Here is a 16,663-nt window from a genome sequence, read left to right as displayed (position 1 = left end):
CTAAATCTTAATTCGTTTTGTCTAAGTATTGTTATTTTATAATATGACTAAATTAAAAAAAATACGTGTCTAATATTTTTTCATTACCTAATTGACGGACTAAATAGATTTTAATGTTCATACTCCGTCATCATCCCAATTTGTACGCCTTCCTCTAATATCAGACTAACAAAATATCTGTGATAAAAAATAACGTTGCGCATACCTACAGCGTCTTTTGTATACTTACTACTAAGCCACGTTTATTACAATGTCAGTGACCGGTGCAAGGAAACCCCGGGTGAACAAGCCCGTGCTAGTAGTTATACTTACTTGTTGCAAGGAGACAACGGGCGACCCCGCACATGCGCACTTACCCTCATTGATTTTTCTCACTTTGACAGTTCCTACCTATGTTTTGAGCCATCGCTCGCGTACCAACAACAAAGTAAACAAAAAATGGCTTTAGATTTTTCTGCAACATATAAATTACTAGTTTTAGGCGATTCTAATGTTGGCAAAACGTGTATTGTGCACAGGTATTGTGATGAGAGATATTACGATATATACATATCTACTATAGGTGAGTAAATGTTTTTATTTTTAGTTTTACGAGCCTTTGTCAGACAGGTGATGCTGTATTTTAGTGGCTTTTTGTAACTTAACGAATCTGTGATTACTGATTATGTTTGATGTAAAGTGAGAACAATGGAACGTGTGACGTGAAATAGCCTTTAAATATTTATACAGGCTGGACTTCCTTCCAGACATTTTACAGTTAAAAGTTAGTGCTCGACCAACGTTAGTAAGCAATGTAGTTAAAGTCAAATACAGCTCGTTTCTTCGAAATGTATTTCGTATGTTTTTTGCTACGACTTACAACCAACCAGAATGCTAACATTTATGTAGTATCTTTGACATCTTACTAACAGCTTTTGTGTGCAGTGCATTGTACTTCTCTATAAGCTAAGAAATTCTATCTGTGTTCATGACAAAATAAAGACAGCATGTATAGTACCTAACTACGTAATTATCATTCAGCTGTCTAGTTCTATTCAATGTATTACCTATTTACAATTATTTATTTAAGTATGAACATCTTTCATTGCAATGACACCACAAATAAACAGTCTTATTCAAAATGAAAATCAATATGGCTCTGATATTACGCATTTAAAACCAAATCATCTGATTCTGTGAATATTATAACGTACCAAAATCAGTTTTATATGTTGAAATCATTCTTTGTTACGCTCTAGTGATTCTATGTAAGGATAAATTATTATTCATAATTAGCCTTTTATATTTGCAGTTCCGCTCTACTGCACTGCCTAACTGTTTTACGCAATCATTTGCTTATTTTGATATTTTACTAAATAATAGATTACCTACCACTTATACCAAAAAACACCCTACTAGGCCTACCTAGTAGGGTGATTACTTATACACACTTTATTACAAAAAAAAAACGTATAAAACCTACTATAGTATGTTACATATGCAACGTACAATAACAAAATAAACTAAGCAATTTTGCGACATTTACGATGTGGTTAAAATCCTATGATTTGACCACATGTGGGCGTAGGTATGCCACCATGAAATATAGCCATTGAATGCTGTAGATACCAGAACAAAGAATCTTTGAAAAGGTTCATCTTAAAGAGATTTCAAAACAATTGGTTACCTAGGTACTGCTGGTCATTTATACCAACTAGTGGTCGCCTAGTGGTCGAAATTCGACCATATACGATTCAATTTACGATACCACTTAACATACGTTCAAGGATATTTTTTATTTAACTCAAACTCAAACAAACTCTTTTATAAAACTCTTTTCATATGAGACGTGAGAATATCATCGCAATGTCTATAGATTTTGACGTTTTGTCAAATACGATCAGATACTATGCATGTGTGTGTAATGTTTTATTTATTGATTTAATGTACTTTATAAGCATTATTTTTGAAAAATATTAGCGTCCTGCACTTCTCCTACACATAAACTATAAGTGTACCAAATTTTATGCTCCTACGTCCGCGCAATTTTCGTAAAAAGCGGTCCAAAGTTTTTGCATCACGTATTAATATACAGGGTGTCCCTGAAATCGACGTCCAACGGGCACCAGATGATCGGCAAGGTTCCAACTGTTATCAGAAAAATATAAAAAAAAATCTAAGTCTTACAGTTTTTAAATTACAGTGACTTATGTGTTATCCACGAAAAAGTACACCCTGTGCCAGTCTTTTGACTCTTGTTGCTACAAATCTTTATTTTTTCGTCTGCAGTCTTCCTTACATTATCCTGAATAGTGCTCCAGTAATATGGAATCATAAATTCTTAGCCAACTGCTTTAGATTGGAAAACATTGTTAGTTTTAGAGGAACCAAATACTCTGAATAAAATTTTCACCATACTTTAAGTGACTGTACTGAATAAATTATGTATGGCGCTAGTAGTGGCAAATTTCACCAAAGTTGGCGCATTTAATAAGGATTCTAAAATGGTATAGCACTTTGCACATTATTTCTTAAATTCGACACAAAAAAAGATTTTTCAACGAAACTCCGTTTCGATGAATTTATTTGAACTTACTAAAATTTCTTCTAGTGTGCTCAAATCATACGTTATAACCTCGTATGCACTAGACAACACTTTGCACGCGATTTGATATCATCATGTTGAAAATCAGCGAGGATCTCTTGTCAAACAACATTGTCTCATGATTTCGCTTGCAGCATTCGTCGGCAATATTACTAGTTACTAGAGGAACTGATGTTGTGTATCATGTTTCACTAAATAATATTGAATGATTGCAATATGATGTTCATAGTGCATCAAACACATTATCAAATGTGTAGTAAAATCAAAAGGAATGGACGCGGCAGATTCATGTACACGCGTGCATGCATATCGACGCGGTAGTGGTATGGTGTACATGAGCCCTTACGCACAATTACTCGTCATATCCCCATCAAAAAAAAAAAAAAATGGTTGAATCCTCCGATTAATGCCTTGTTATCAAATGCGGGATGTAGCATCAAATATTCTTCAGTTTGTCGAGAAAGAGTTATTTGCACCGCTACAAGGAATTGCAGGTAAAGCTAAAAATAAATAAATAATCAACACGGCGCAAAAAGGCCAGTGCTCAGCTAAAATGCCGAAGCCCGGGTACGATGGCTCCAGATGCACAACACCAGTGCAATGACGAATGCAATGCAAAGCGAAATCACGGGTAAACAGACAATGTTGTTTGACAAGAGATCCTCGCTGATTTTCAACATGATGATAAAAAATAGCGTGCAAAGTGCTGTCTAGTGCATACGAGGTTGTAACGTATGATTTCAGTACACTAGAAGAATTTTTAGTAAGTTCAAACAAATTCATCGAAACGGAGTTTCGTTGAAAAATATTTTTTTGTGTCGAATTTAAGAAATAATGTGCAAAGTGCTATGCTATTTTATAATCCTTATTAGAAGCGCCAACTTTGGTGAAATTTGCCACTACTAGCGCCATACATAATTTATTCAGTACAGTCACGTAAAGTAAGGTGAAAAATTTATTCAGAATATTTAGTTCCTCTAAAACTAACAATGTTTTCCAATCTAAAGCAGTTAGCTAAGAATTTATGATTCCATATTACTGGAGCACTATTCAGGATAATGTAAGGAAGACTGCAGACGAAAAAATAAAGATTTGTAGCAACAAGAGTCAAAAGACTGGCACAGGGTGTACTTTTTCGTGGATAACACATAAGTCATTGTAATTTAAAAACTGTAGGACTTAGAATTTTTTTTATATTTTTCTGATAACATTTGGAACCTTGCCGATCATCTGGTGCCTGTTGGACGTCGACTTCAGGGACACCCTGTATAGATTAAACCAAAAATTCTTAGGTACTTTTAAAACGATTACTATCAAGTTAATTACGAAACCTAACTAAAGGTAGTAAGCGCTAACTGCCATACCTATGTTGTATTTCGTAGTCAAATCAAAATTACCACACAATAGCTTCAGTACCATTAACCACAATTACATAACAATTCCAGGCATAGACTTCAAACAGAAGATAATAAATTTAGACGGCGTGCCAATCAAACTCCAAATATGGGATACGGCCGGACAGGAGAGATTTCGAACACTGACCACTGCGTACTATCGCGGCGCTATGGGCATTATACTGATGTACGACATCACTAATCTCGAGTCATTCAATCATCTCTCTTATTGGCTGAGAAACATCCAAGAGGTAAGATAAAACTGTCGATATTTCTGAAATTAATAACTAGAAGATTATTTTTGTGTCAAGAAAAGCTATGGCTAGATTTATTTTTCAATGATACGAAATGAAGAATTCGAATTGATAGTTATAGTAAGATATACCTAATATTTAGGTAAGGAGATAACGGTCCATTGTCGGTACCTATACAAGGCATATCTGACAACCATAGGTTCCATTAAGGCGCTGTGCATAGTCAAAATAGGATTGATTCAACAGATTTTTTTGCCCAATGTTTACATGTTAGAGCAACAAAAAAAATATATGTTAATCTTGATCATTTTTATGAATGGACCACCTTCTTCAAAACACGATTTCTATAAATTTTCTCGAGAGAAAAAAATCATAAACTAACCATTTAAATTGAAATTCTAGCCATTGTAACTATATTATTTATGAACATATCTTAATAAAATTAATAACAGTGACGTAATTTAAAATAATAAAGGGAACTGCCTTATTTATTTGTCGATTGAAATGAGATATTTGTAAGGATTAATATAATTCATGATAAATAACTCAGAACGAATCGAACAAAACGTCGTCCGATCATGACATCTATTCGTTTCTCTTTCATTCCTACGCGGACCGGCAGTGACCGCTGAGGCGCGCTGCTTGGTGGACCTATGTCAGTTTGTGTCAATCGCCGCTCAGAAAATAATCATTCACTAACATATCTTTTTGCTGTTTGTAATATTTTATTTTGTAATTAGCTTTTTCTAAGTTGGGTTGTCAGTATATTTTTTTGTACGAAATCGATTTGAATTATAATTGTGTAAATACAATTATTTTTTTCATATTATACTATTACCGCGTAGCATGGTGCAGATGACACATTCAGTAACGTTCCGTACCATTCTTGAAAGGAGAAGGGGACTTTTGGGCCCAGCAGTTAACTAGTTGAAATGTATATTAAAAAAACCGTCACATTTTTTTAAGGGAAATCACAAAATATGGTACCTTGTTTCTATCTAGGAAGCGAGATAACTTAAATTAAGTTGTGTAATAATGTATGTAAAATAATGTATGTATAACGTACTCTGTGATTTAAACTTCTTAAAACACTTCTGTCAGTCACCGATTGACAGATGACACTTTCCCTATACTTATTATACTCTTTGGATGACACTCGTTCGTTGTGTTTCGTTCTGAGTGCGCACGTATTTTCCATGTTTTATTGTTTAACCCCACGACCTCGGCTTTATAAAGGACTTTTGACGGATCTTGAATCTATAAATTACCTGACTCTCTATTTTGGACAACTGCAACAAGCCAATCAATCGAATATTGACGACATAGATCGCTGTGTAAATTGTACGATTGCGACTGGTCGCTATAACTCTATTGGCAGAAGAGTCTAGGAAGATGAGGCGACTTTATCAGTTATTCGTCAGTGGCGTGCATCTCAGCCTGTATAATATGGTATCTCAGTTGGGAAAGATACCAAGAAAATATACGTACCCCGACCCCCTACACAATTTTTAGATGACATTCTCCTAATTATTGAAGATGAATAATACATATTTTATACTAATATTGGTGTTTTATTTATATATCCTCCTGTCCCTTTTTTAGTTTTTAAAAGATTAGCCTATTGCTTCTAAGGGCCTACGCACACCACGTTTTTTAAACGCGGCGTCAACGCGTGTGTAGCGATACAGACACGCGTGTGTAGCGATGCGGCAGCGATGCAAACGCGCGTGTTATCGATACACACGTGCTGGTGCCGCGCGTTTGTATCGATACAAACGACAACAGACTGCACTGTAGGAGAAAAACGCCGGCCGTTTATAAAACGTGGTGTGCATAGGCCCTAAGTGAAGAATATTGAATGTAAAAACTTGTCTTCGACTGTACTTGACTGTAGCGACTGTTCGGGGCGCTGGAGAGCCAAACGTGTCATATCTTCGACACGTCACACACGCTCCTTGCTTAAAACCATAATACAACCAAAACTATTCAAAAGTATTTCGTAAAAAACACAAAAAACTGCAATGTTGTAATATAACCTCACTTTTACTACATTAGGTACAAATAACTTGATTCCTGGATAGCCAAATTTCACCAAATTTTCAGTGAGGCCTTGTTATTATATCCTCTTACAAATAAGGCTAGTTTGATTCAGTTAACACCTGGGCCCAGAAATGTATGGAGAAGTCCCCTTCTCCTTTGCTGCGATTTAAAAATTATGCCTTAGCATTTTAGGTGTACCACATTCATATTATGTTAAATCATTCGTAAATATAGTAAATTAAATTAAAACCAACCAGAATGTTCTAGTCTGTGATGGATATGGATAGGAAGTCGATGATTTTTTGGAATAGAAAACAAATATTGTGCGTAGTTCAAATTTTATTTTTAAAAAACCCTTAATTATGTTGATGAAACAACGGAACATTATAAGATGGGTTAAAAAGTTGCTAAGAAAAATTATTTACTTTTTATTCGTCCAAACTCATATTATTATCTGAGTCAGGATCATCTGAATCTGTATCTGTATATTGACATTATATACACGCAGATACACTGCACAACTAAACAACACACTTTAATAACAAAATTAAAGAGAATTCAATGTATGCTGCGAGTATCGATAGCGATAAAAAAAGATCTTTCTAATGTCCATCCCTAATCATGTGGTACTGAGAGACGTCAACGTCATACAGGCAACTGTCACTAGCGCAAAAACTATAGTAGTAGTAAGTTTGTGTAAATTATTGTTCGATTTCGGTTTTAGTCATAAAAAAAAACTAATAAAAAAATAAAATAAAATAAAATAAAATAAAATAAAAATGTATACAACATAATATTGAAAAAATAAGAAAACAAAAACTAATACGAGTAATGAGATTCGATCTTAAGGATCACGGAACGCGAATCTAGACAGCAACGCACTGGGCCAATCGTCCATGAAACTATGGAAGCGAAATTACGCTCCTAAATAAAATGGAATACGCGTATCAATGACATTTGCACGGTGCACCCCTCAGTACACGAGACCCACTTCACCTGCTTCACCCCCTCAAATACATAAAAGTTGTCTATTCACCGCGCCTTAAACATCTCAAAATATATTGCCCTTTACGTAAAATAATATATGGTAAAGACTTAAAGATTAAAAATGTCGACGACGCATTTCACAAAGAATAAGTATATGTAGGTAATGAAAATGATGGCAGTTTGAAATCTTCTCGAAACAGTCACCATGTGTAATGTGGTAAAGTCCAAAAACAGAGTGTAGGAATATTAAATAGCCCTGATACAAGCTCAGCTCTGAACAGACAAGGACCTACCTAATATTACTGTAATCAAGGACTGTAACTAACTAATATCTAATACTTTGTTTACGTTTACAGTATGCATCCCCCGATGTCATCAAGGTGTTAGTTGGTAATAAGTGTGATGTGCACGAGAATCACAGAGCAGTTCCCAAGGAGAGAGGCCAAAAGGTAATTTTCAATATCAAGTAAGCTAAATACATGTCCGATAAACGAGCAGATGGATCACCTGATGGTAAGCAATCGCCGTCGCCCATAGACACCTGAAACACCAGAGGCGTTACAAGTGCATTGCCGGCCTTTAGGGGTTAGAAATTTAAGGGTTGATGGGGAATCGGGAATTAGGATATTCGGAAGAGGGAGGAAGGTAATTGGGCATCCGATAACCTCACTTACACAACGCAAGCGTTATAGCGAGGTCGTGGTATCACTCTGGTCGAGCCGGCCCATACGTGCCGAAGCATGGTTCTTCCATACATAAATACTTTCCGACACTTAAAAATCTATTCCCAATTTGATATACTGTTAACCTTGTAAACAATTAACGCTTTAACTACTTAATTCACAGTTATACACAGTAGTGTAGGGCTACAACAGCAAAATAGTCACGATTTTTATCAATAACGCTGCAATAATAATTAGTTGCTCCGATACCAGTTTATCCTCAATTTGAAATGCGTACGAAGGTTGATTGTTAATTTAATTGCTTAATTAAGACCTAATCCAAAGTTTTGTTAACGAAAATATCAATTGAGGCTTCAGTTGAATTCATTCAAAAAACGCAACGCGGGCAGAGGTGCACATTACGGCACGTAATGCAAAAAAGGGCATAGATGAATAAACAAACATAGTAGGAAATCCTACCGATTTTTTACCACTATTATGAATGAGTGGCTACCCTATCAATTAACCATAGGATGATAACGGGAACAGAAGGGCTTAAATAAACTTGTCAAACTTTCTTAAAAAAAAGCAAAGAATGTACAGAGTATTGTAATTTTCCACATAATACGAAAGTACTAACATAATCATCTACTAAACAGTTCACAATGACTTTGACTTTACAGATAGCAGATGACTTCGACATGCCGTTCTTCGAGGTATCGTGTAAAAGCAACATAAACATCGAAGAAGCATTTCTGACGCTAGCCAGGAAAATCAGAGAATACCGGGAGACCAAGGTATTGTTCTTTCAATATTTTCATCCAATTTGGACTCTCGACTAGTTTTTGAATGGCTTGTGAAATGAATAATCAACACAAATGTCAGTTACCACGGGTTTGAATTCAAAGGACACACTACTTAGTTGCATTTCATAACGTAGGCTATTCTCATATGGGGACATGGTGGCGGTATGCATGGGCTGAGCACAGCTGTGCCTAGTGATTTGATCGGCGATGATGACCTCTCGCGTCCCTCTCTGGTTCAGCCTATGGTGCTATATGTAAACGTCCGTAACAACAATCTGCTCTAAAATGAGAATAACAATCTAATTCATAATGCTCTATTACTGTTTATTAAATAATCATTTTTTTCTTTGCAGGCGGACGCTTTCGAGCTGAAGGAAAGAGACAACGTAATAAAGCCTTCTGAATCTGAGACAGACGTGTCAAAATGTAGCTGTTAGCCTAATGTACCTACTTGTAGCATCCCCGCGTTCACGTAGACCGCAATTGTTTGAACCATATGATGTGGGCTATATTTCCACCTGAGATACGGGTTTGTCTTATTTATTAGGTACTTATTTGAGGTTTTGATGGCAAGAATATAGCCGGTATGACTGTAGATACAATAGACCTCGCCCTCATGATTAGGACATAAGAAGAGATTTCTTTTTTAATCCTACTTAAATCAAAATAAAGTAAATAAAGAAACAAGTAGATCTTACTTGGAATTCCCAGAAGTCAGTTAGAATCCAAAGAATAACAGAAGAAACAGACTTATATCTCAGATGTAAATATTGGCGAGCGCCCAAACCGTGCGTCAGGACGATCAAAGAAAATTCGTTTTCTCATTGGCCAACGATTCCTAAGTTCGCTGACTAATCAGAAAACGGCTTCTCTAGTCTTGGATTGAAGCCCTCTTACCGCTAAAAATAACATTTAGATTTTAGTTCAATTTGTCTTCTTATAATAACGTTTTAAAAATGTAGTTCACCGGTAAGGGGGTAGGAGTGATCGCTTTATGCATTCTGTGTGCTATCTTAGCGGCCCAGTGCGCACTGTCGTTAATTTCAGGTACAGAATTTGAGGTTTGCCACAGGGGTGCGTCCTGGGTCCACGGCATATAAGACCCGCTCTAAAGCGCGATTTTAAGTGCACCCATAAATTAAATGAATTATTTACGAAAATTCTCATTTCATACGTTATTTTATTTGAAGTGCAACTTGAGATACTCTATAAGACAACAGAAGGTAAATAGATCCAGCTTTAAAGCTTATTAGTGAAATTTGGTACAATACTAGATAGATATAAATAGATGTAGATTTCATTACTTATTAAGCCTACTATACCTATACCTACATATTCATTAAAATGTTTGAATTTCATGTAGTTAATCAATATTGTCTGTCAATTTTAATAAGGAAAAGCTATCAACTTTCACTAATAAAGATGGTTAACCACATATCTCTAATACGACTCGGATGGTTTCTGGATTGAGTGGATGGTAGATATTTGCCAAATGAGTAGATACGTTTGTACCTACCCAATTGAACAACGATAAAAAGTTGGTTCTATTCACCTTCTTTACACCTTTACCTAGCGCTGTAGTTAGGTTTGAAAATAAAAACGTATTAAAAATGAAGCCTACGAACTATCAGACTTGCTCAGCAAATATTATAGAATCATGCACATTATTATATCTAACGAATTTAAAAAAAATATATAGGAAATCGTTTTGTATTAGATGCGTTTGTTAATAACTGCATTTTCATTCGGCGAAAGGCGTTACAACTAATGCGATTGTATTGGAGAAAATATTCTAAGCTTTAGATGTTAGTAAGTTATTAGTCAAAAAGTTGATACCGTTTAAGAAATAAAGTAATCATAGTATGTATTAAAATATCAGAGGTTTTCATAATCAACTCTTTATACCTAAGTATCATCGACATCTTACCCTACTAGGTACGGTGGAGGACAGACCCGCCTGATCATTTTAAAATTTTATTGCTTGAACCCAGCAAAAATAAAGCCATACCCCAAACAAATATCTCATCGAATGGAAAAGCGATAACGTCGCAGCCTAGTGGCGCAACACGTGTATCCCCTTTGTCAGTGGTGCGTTTGATGTTGTTCAGCTACCTGTATTGGTGGCGCCACCGCTGCGTTTCATTCCTCAATTCAAGGCAAGGCTAGAAAGCGGATATTGAAAAATACATGTTGATGCAGAGAATCATCAAAGGGCTGGTCCCGAGACTGCTGGACAGTATAAAAAGAAATGTCGCCGGAAATTTCATTCTTGTATACCTACCAACATATGAGAATAAAATTATGTCACTCAATTTTATTATTTTTGCAAGTTATAATTATTTCTAAATAATTAATTGTATCATTCAAATAACTTTGACATGACCGTTTTAATGTTGCATGAAAAAAAGTTTTGAACAACGAATTAATTAAATTATGAATATTGTCCACATTATTTATTATTGATTGTTATACCTAATAATAAGAACCCGTTTCAAAGTCTGATTCAATTACTGTTAGTCTAATTGAGGACTGTACGACAATTTGACAAATATGTATATAAAATATAAGTCAGTTCTTAAACTTAATCTGACTTTGTGAAACAGGCCCCAATTATTCCTATAATAACCAATAAAACTCGTAGAATAAAATGGCGTTCTCATTAGATCACTTCATGATAGATTAGTCATAATCTGAGTGCCCAGGGCGAGTTTATTTTACGCTAACGTAATCGATGTTAATGTCGTTCGACGCTCTGATTGGTTGCTCATATTTCACCAACCAATCAGTACCCTTAGTAAGAGTTTACTTTGCGTTTAAAGTAATCGAAACGAGAGCAACTCGGCCCTCTGATTGGTTGGTTTATTCGCTCTAATTGATTGCTTAAACGTAAATCAACCAACTAATCAGAAGCCTAAACATGGTAACGTTTCAATCACGTTAACGTAAAAATATCTCGCACTCAGTACAGTGTTGTATTATTAAGCTTACTCATTGTTTTGTTGTTTAATAATATATTGTTAGTTGCATCTCCAATAAAACGCACTAGCTGTAACATTACTACACTAGCACAACTAATCTAATATTAGATTTTAACAGTTCAATGTATAATAAAAGTTTTAATATAAAATCAATCGTTTATTTCATTTTTATTTCAGTATAATGGTCCTATATATACAGTATACAGTTGTTCTATAGGAAACTTACTGAACTAACAGATATTTTATAGGCAAAGGCCTAATTACGTTTGACATTATTATAATTCTAAAAAGTACAGATATGATATTCATTTTTATATTTAAAATGCTAAAGACTATAGAAAACAGTATCACGATAAATAATTTCATAAAACTAAATAAAAAGAACTACAAAACACTAACACAGAATCTGTTTTTCTCCATCATCTATTTATGCAAATCATTATGAAAATAAAAATAAACTTACTTTTTTCGTAAACTTAAAAATAAAAACTAAATATAAAATATTACATCACATCAAATGTCCTGAATACAAAACACTTTACAGCCTAAATAAATCTAATTTATATATTAATTTTATTAAAATAAATATAAAAATAACATTAAATACTGTTTAATGACTACAATTATTGTGGAAAGTACAGCAATTCTATTACACGACATTTATTTTGAAACATTGAAAACTATAAGATATTATTAAATATCTTGTGATCACTACTAAACACTGAAAACATCTGAATTTAATTATATGTAAGTATATTGTTTATATGTATACGGTACTAAGATTATTAGGTAATCCATTTCCATAGAAAACACATGTAAAAGAAAAACATTTAACAATACTACAATACACCTCTCTATCATACAAAAGTGGCCATACACACACATATACATTTTGTCATCCCAGTTTTTTCCTCATTTATACATAAACACAGTAAAATGTGCATTCATAAATACCGACGGTATAATTTCATTCAACTTATCCTTCATCACAGACCTAATTAATTCATCATCATGAGCAAACACCTTCTAACCAAAAAAGTAATGGAACCATTTTTTTTTTCTTTTCTTTTTTTATCGCAGTTCCAAATAAAATGATGAAGATAAAAAAATAAAATAAAATCAACATCATCAAAAATCTCATTTAAAGGTGCAATGCTGAAATACTGCAATTTTCTATAGAAACGGACTTCATGTGTGCAATCATTGTAAAATAAGCTTTATTGTAAAATAAATAGTGAATAAAAATCTTTGGTGAGTTACTTATCAGAGGTTGAACTTTGTTCTTTTCCGTGGCACATGGGGCCGCAGACTCTCCCTCCTTAATTCCGGTTGGTAGCTAACAGAAGCAGTGATAGACACGCTTGTCTCATCATCTTCAGACTTTATTCCGTTCTTCCTATATGGGACTGGATCAATGGGTACCGTAGTGTCTGGCTCGATTATATCAGGTTCCTGTTTAACAGGGGCCTGTGGCTCCGGTCGTACATTTACTTCAGGTCTTACATTTGCCTCACGCTCAACATTTTCCTCGGGTCTTACATTTCTCTCAGGCCTAACATTTCCCTCAGGTCGAACATTTCTTTCAGACCTAACATTTACCTCAGGTCTTACATTTCTCTCAGGCCTAACATTTCCCTCAGGTCGAGCATTTCTCTCAGGTCTTACATTTCCCTCAGGTCTTACATTTCTCTCAGGCCTAACATTTACCTCAGGCCTAACATTTCTCTCAGGCCTAACATTACCCTCAGGCCTTACATTTCTCTCAGGCCTAACATTTCCCTCAGGCCTTACATTTCTCTCAGGTCTAACATTACCCTCAGGTCTAACATTTACCTGAGGTCTTACATTTGGCACCGGCTCTTGTATTACTGCTTGGTTTTCATTTCGATTTTGCATTTGCCTCCTGGAAATTTAGAAATGTAATTTAATTTATATACCTATTTTTAAAACTATATTGTATGAATTGTCTGGACTATGTATGTATAGTCCAACTAGATTCATATGTGAAAATTAGTCTAGGGCAAAAGCTTAGATAGTTATCAAAGCCATTAAGAACTGTCCAATCTTATTTTCATTAATTAATATTGTCAATTCAATGGAAAATGATATTGTAATCCATGAGTGTGGAAGAACTATGCTTGACCGGCATTAAACCACGACTTCACAGAAAACCGGCGTGAAACAACCACAGCGTTGTGAACCGCCATGTGAGTAAGATTACCGGGGGGATTACCCTTCTCTAACTCCCGAATCTTCAAATCCCCAAAAGGCCGACAATGCTCTTGTTACATCTCTGATATTGCGGGTGTTCATGGGCGACGCCGATTTCTTACCATCAGATGACCCATTTAATTGGTTATGGATAATCCTATTAAAAAAAAAATTCAGATTACTTACCCAACAGTATTATCCAGATGTTTGACATTTTCAGTAATGGTTTTTGGAGACAGGCTAAAGTTTTCATCATAAACTTTATGCTTGAACATGTGCTCAGCATCATTGAATGGCACTGTCTGCAGGTACCCTGTAAAGAGATAAGTATGTGTTTAGTATGAAATAAATACAAAACAGACAGGAAAATTTAACCAGAACCAACAGCTATATTTAAAAAAAACAGCGATTGTAAAATTAAAATATTACATTAAGAAATTAGACACTACTATTTTGATTATTATGTTATCGGCTTACTCACGTTTTTGTTTGACGAGGAACTCGACTAGTTTCAAGCCATGCTACTATTTTGTCAAAATAGTTAAAAGACAAAATTATAAACCTCTCTTGAAAACTTAACTAAAAAACTATAGTAGACTAGTTTCTTGTTTTACTTACGGTCAACTACTCCGGAACTAGCCTTATACTCCTCTATCTCCATGTCCTTCTTTATCAGCAAGCGACGCAGCTCACTCTGGCTCTCACGTAAATCAGAAATAGACTTCAGCAATGGCCGAGTGACTTTTTGGTAAAACTGAAATGTGCAAAATAATTTGTTTCTATAAAATGAAACCTGATATTTGAAATTAAGTAATCTACAAAAAATTTTAGTGATAAAATTGAAATTAATCAGTTCAAAAACATACTTGACTATATGAGGTTGAAGTGAATAGTAGTAGCAAAATTTAACACCTAAAAATATAATACAGAAATAATGAAAATATACTTACTAGTTCCTGTGAACCCTTTGATAGTTTACATTTAAGGTAAAAAGGGAATCTAAATGACATAGTCAGTGAAATAAACAGAGTTAACCCATTATCTAATTTTAATATTTCAAACTTTGTCAAGTAATCAATATTGGACACCAGATGCATGCCTCTCCGAAGATATTCATTATCATCTGCCAATTCAAGGCCATCATTACTTGTCTGAAAACAAATATATTAATAGTTTAGCTAAAGCAAAAGGTAAAACATATCACAGTGATGATTATCACTGATTTGTGACAGAAAGTAGAGTATCTGCATTATAATATTAAATATTCTGATGAAAACATGAATTCAAAATGGCAGAATGAAGTACATGTTCATACATGACATTTAATGATTGATGGTGGCTATTGAACATTTATTAAGAGCATAGGCAATTGTTACTTAAGGACAAAACAATACAACCAATGAAATATCATCAAATGCAGACAATTTTCAATATTACAACCAATTACTATCGACCTCATACTTATATTAATAGTCTAGCGCTATAGGGGCGTCGGGCGGGCGACGGCGTCTATCGCTATAGGTACATTGAAAGGTCTAGACTTCATATAAGTACTAAATTATTCAAAACTGAAATACCATAATTTTAAGGTCTATAATCGAATCGGCTACAGAAATTTAAGCTCAGCAGTAGTTTATAAGACTAAAGGATTAAGAAAAATGTATAAAATTATATGAACATACCTTTATTTCATCTAGAAATTCAGTTTGGGAATACAAGATGGTCCATACGTTAATGTTGTCCGTGATGCATATTTCATATCCATGCTCAGTTGAAAAAAACAAAAAGTAATGGGTTTCTTTAATTCGTTTCCACATTATCACTACAAACACGACAATCAGATGATTTTTATATTCATACAACACAAACAATTTACGTATATTTTCCCGTGAGAAATGACGGAATGATAATGAAGATTATTGACAGATTTTTAGTGTTGCCAACCGAATAATAGAAAAAGTGTTGCCAATATTTAGATAAATTGTAAGATTAATGGTTTATCGATTTTCGTAGGCGAGTAGAGAAAATGAATGACTGTGCAGAATAGAAGGCTGCATTCAATTTAATTTTTTTGATGGTACAGTATAGAATAAAGGAATTGAGAGTGTAATAATCAATTAATGTTTCTTAAAATAGGTCAAGTTTATAATAATGATTGTATTTTAAAATAGATATTAATATGTATTTAAAAATTATAGTACCTAATTACAATTGAAATGGAGAACAGAAATGGAAAGGCTTGATCCTTATCATACCTAATAGATGGCACTACTATAATGACGGTTGCAAGAGAAAACCGTTGTTAAGGTTGGAATTAACACTTTTATAACACACGAATCGAATGATAAAAATAAGACGTGTTTAATAATGAAAGAAAGTATTTCCCTTTAATGTAATATACCTTGCGCCTAGTTACCTAGCTTGTCACCAATTTATTGTCGTGTTAACAGTAGGTGGGTCAATCTACAAAACGAGCGTATTCGCGCGATCGCTCTGGCGCTTTTCAGATATAAATATTTAATTGTAATTATGTATCTCATTGAAAATAATGATAGGTATTTAAATAGTAAGTATATTTTTGTTATTTGAACCAGGTATAAAATAACAGATATGTTAAATGTGAATGTGAACCACGAACTATATTTTTATAATTTATCTATAATCATGTTCGAGACACGTTTATAATAATATTATCTGTTGTAGTTTTGTTTTTTATTTTGGCTCTGTAGATAAAAGTTGAGCAATTT

General features: G+C 34.2%; 2 protein-coding genes across 9 annotated transcripts; one reads left to right on the top strand and one right to left on the bottom strand.

Moving 5' to 3' along the window:
- The first annotated feature begins 282 nt into the window (after positions 1-282).
- Positions 283-11,858, top strand: LOC118268187 (ras-related protein Rab-8A). Its single transcript, XM_035582540.2, has 5 exons — positions 283-562; positions 4,030-4,229; positions 7,616-7,708; positions 8,605-8,718; positions 9,081-11,858. The coding sequence occupies exons 1-5, from the start codon at positions 439-441 to the stop codon at positions 9,162-9,164; spliced, it is 615 nt and encodes a 204-aa protein (XP_035438433.1). The 5' UTR covers positions 283-438; the 3' UTR covers positions 9,165-11,858.
- On the bottom strand, positions 11,850-15,844 carry LOC118268183 (translation initiation factor IF-2). Of its 8 annotated transcripts, XM_050706251.1 has the most exons (7): positions 15,599-15,843; positions 14,867-15,067; positions 14,535-14,670; positions 14,103-14,229; positions 13,474-13,608; positions 13,413-13,437; positions 11,850-13,232 (listed from the first exon to the last, which is right to left on the bottom strand). In XM_050706251.1, exons 1-7 carry the CDS (start codon positions 15,731-15,733, stop codon positions 12,969-12,971), a joined length of 1,023 nt encoding a protein of 340 aa, XP_050562208.1. In that variant the 5' UTR covers positions 15,734-15,843; the 3' UTR covers positions 11,850-12,968. The 8 variants fall into 8 exon arrangements, with proteins under 8 accessions (XP_050562208.1, XP_050562203.1, XP_050562204.1 ...); XM_050706246.1 differs by having other exon boundaries at positions 11,850-13,257; positions 13,294-13,608; positions 15,599-15,844; XM_050706247.1 differs by having other exon boundaries at positions 11,850-13,250; positions 13,305-13,608; positions 15,599-15,844.
- Between the last annotated feature and the right edge of the window lie 819 nt (positions 15,845-16,663).

Source organism: Spodoptera frugiperda, chromosome 29 (genome assembly GCF_023101765.2).
Source record: "Spodoptera frugiperda isolate SF20-4 chromosome 29, AGI-APGP_CSIRO_Sfru_2.0, whole genome shotgun sequence".
Taxonomy (NCBI): Eukaryota; Metazoa; Arthropoda; class Insecta; order Lepidoptera; family Noctuidae; genus Spodoptera; species Spodoptera frugiperda.
The sequence above is the reverse complement of the archived record's forward strand: the minus strand, read 5'-3'. Positions and strand labels throughout refer to the sequence as shown.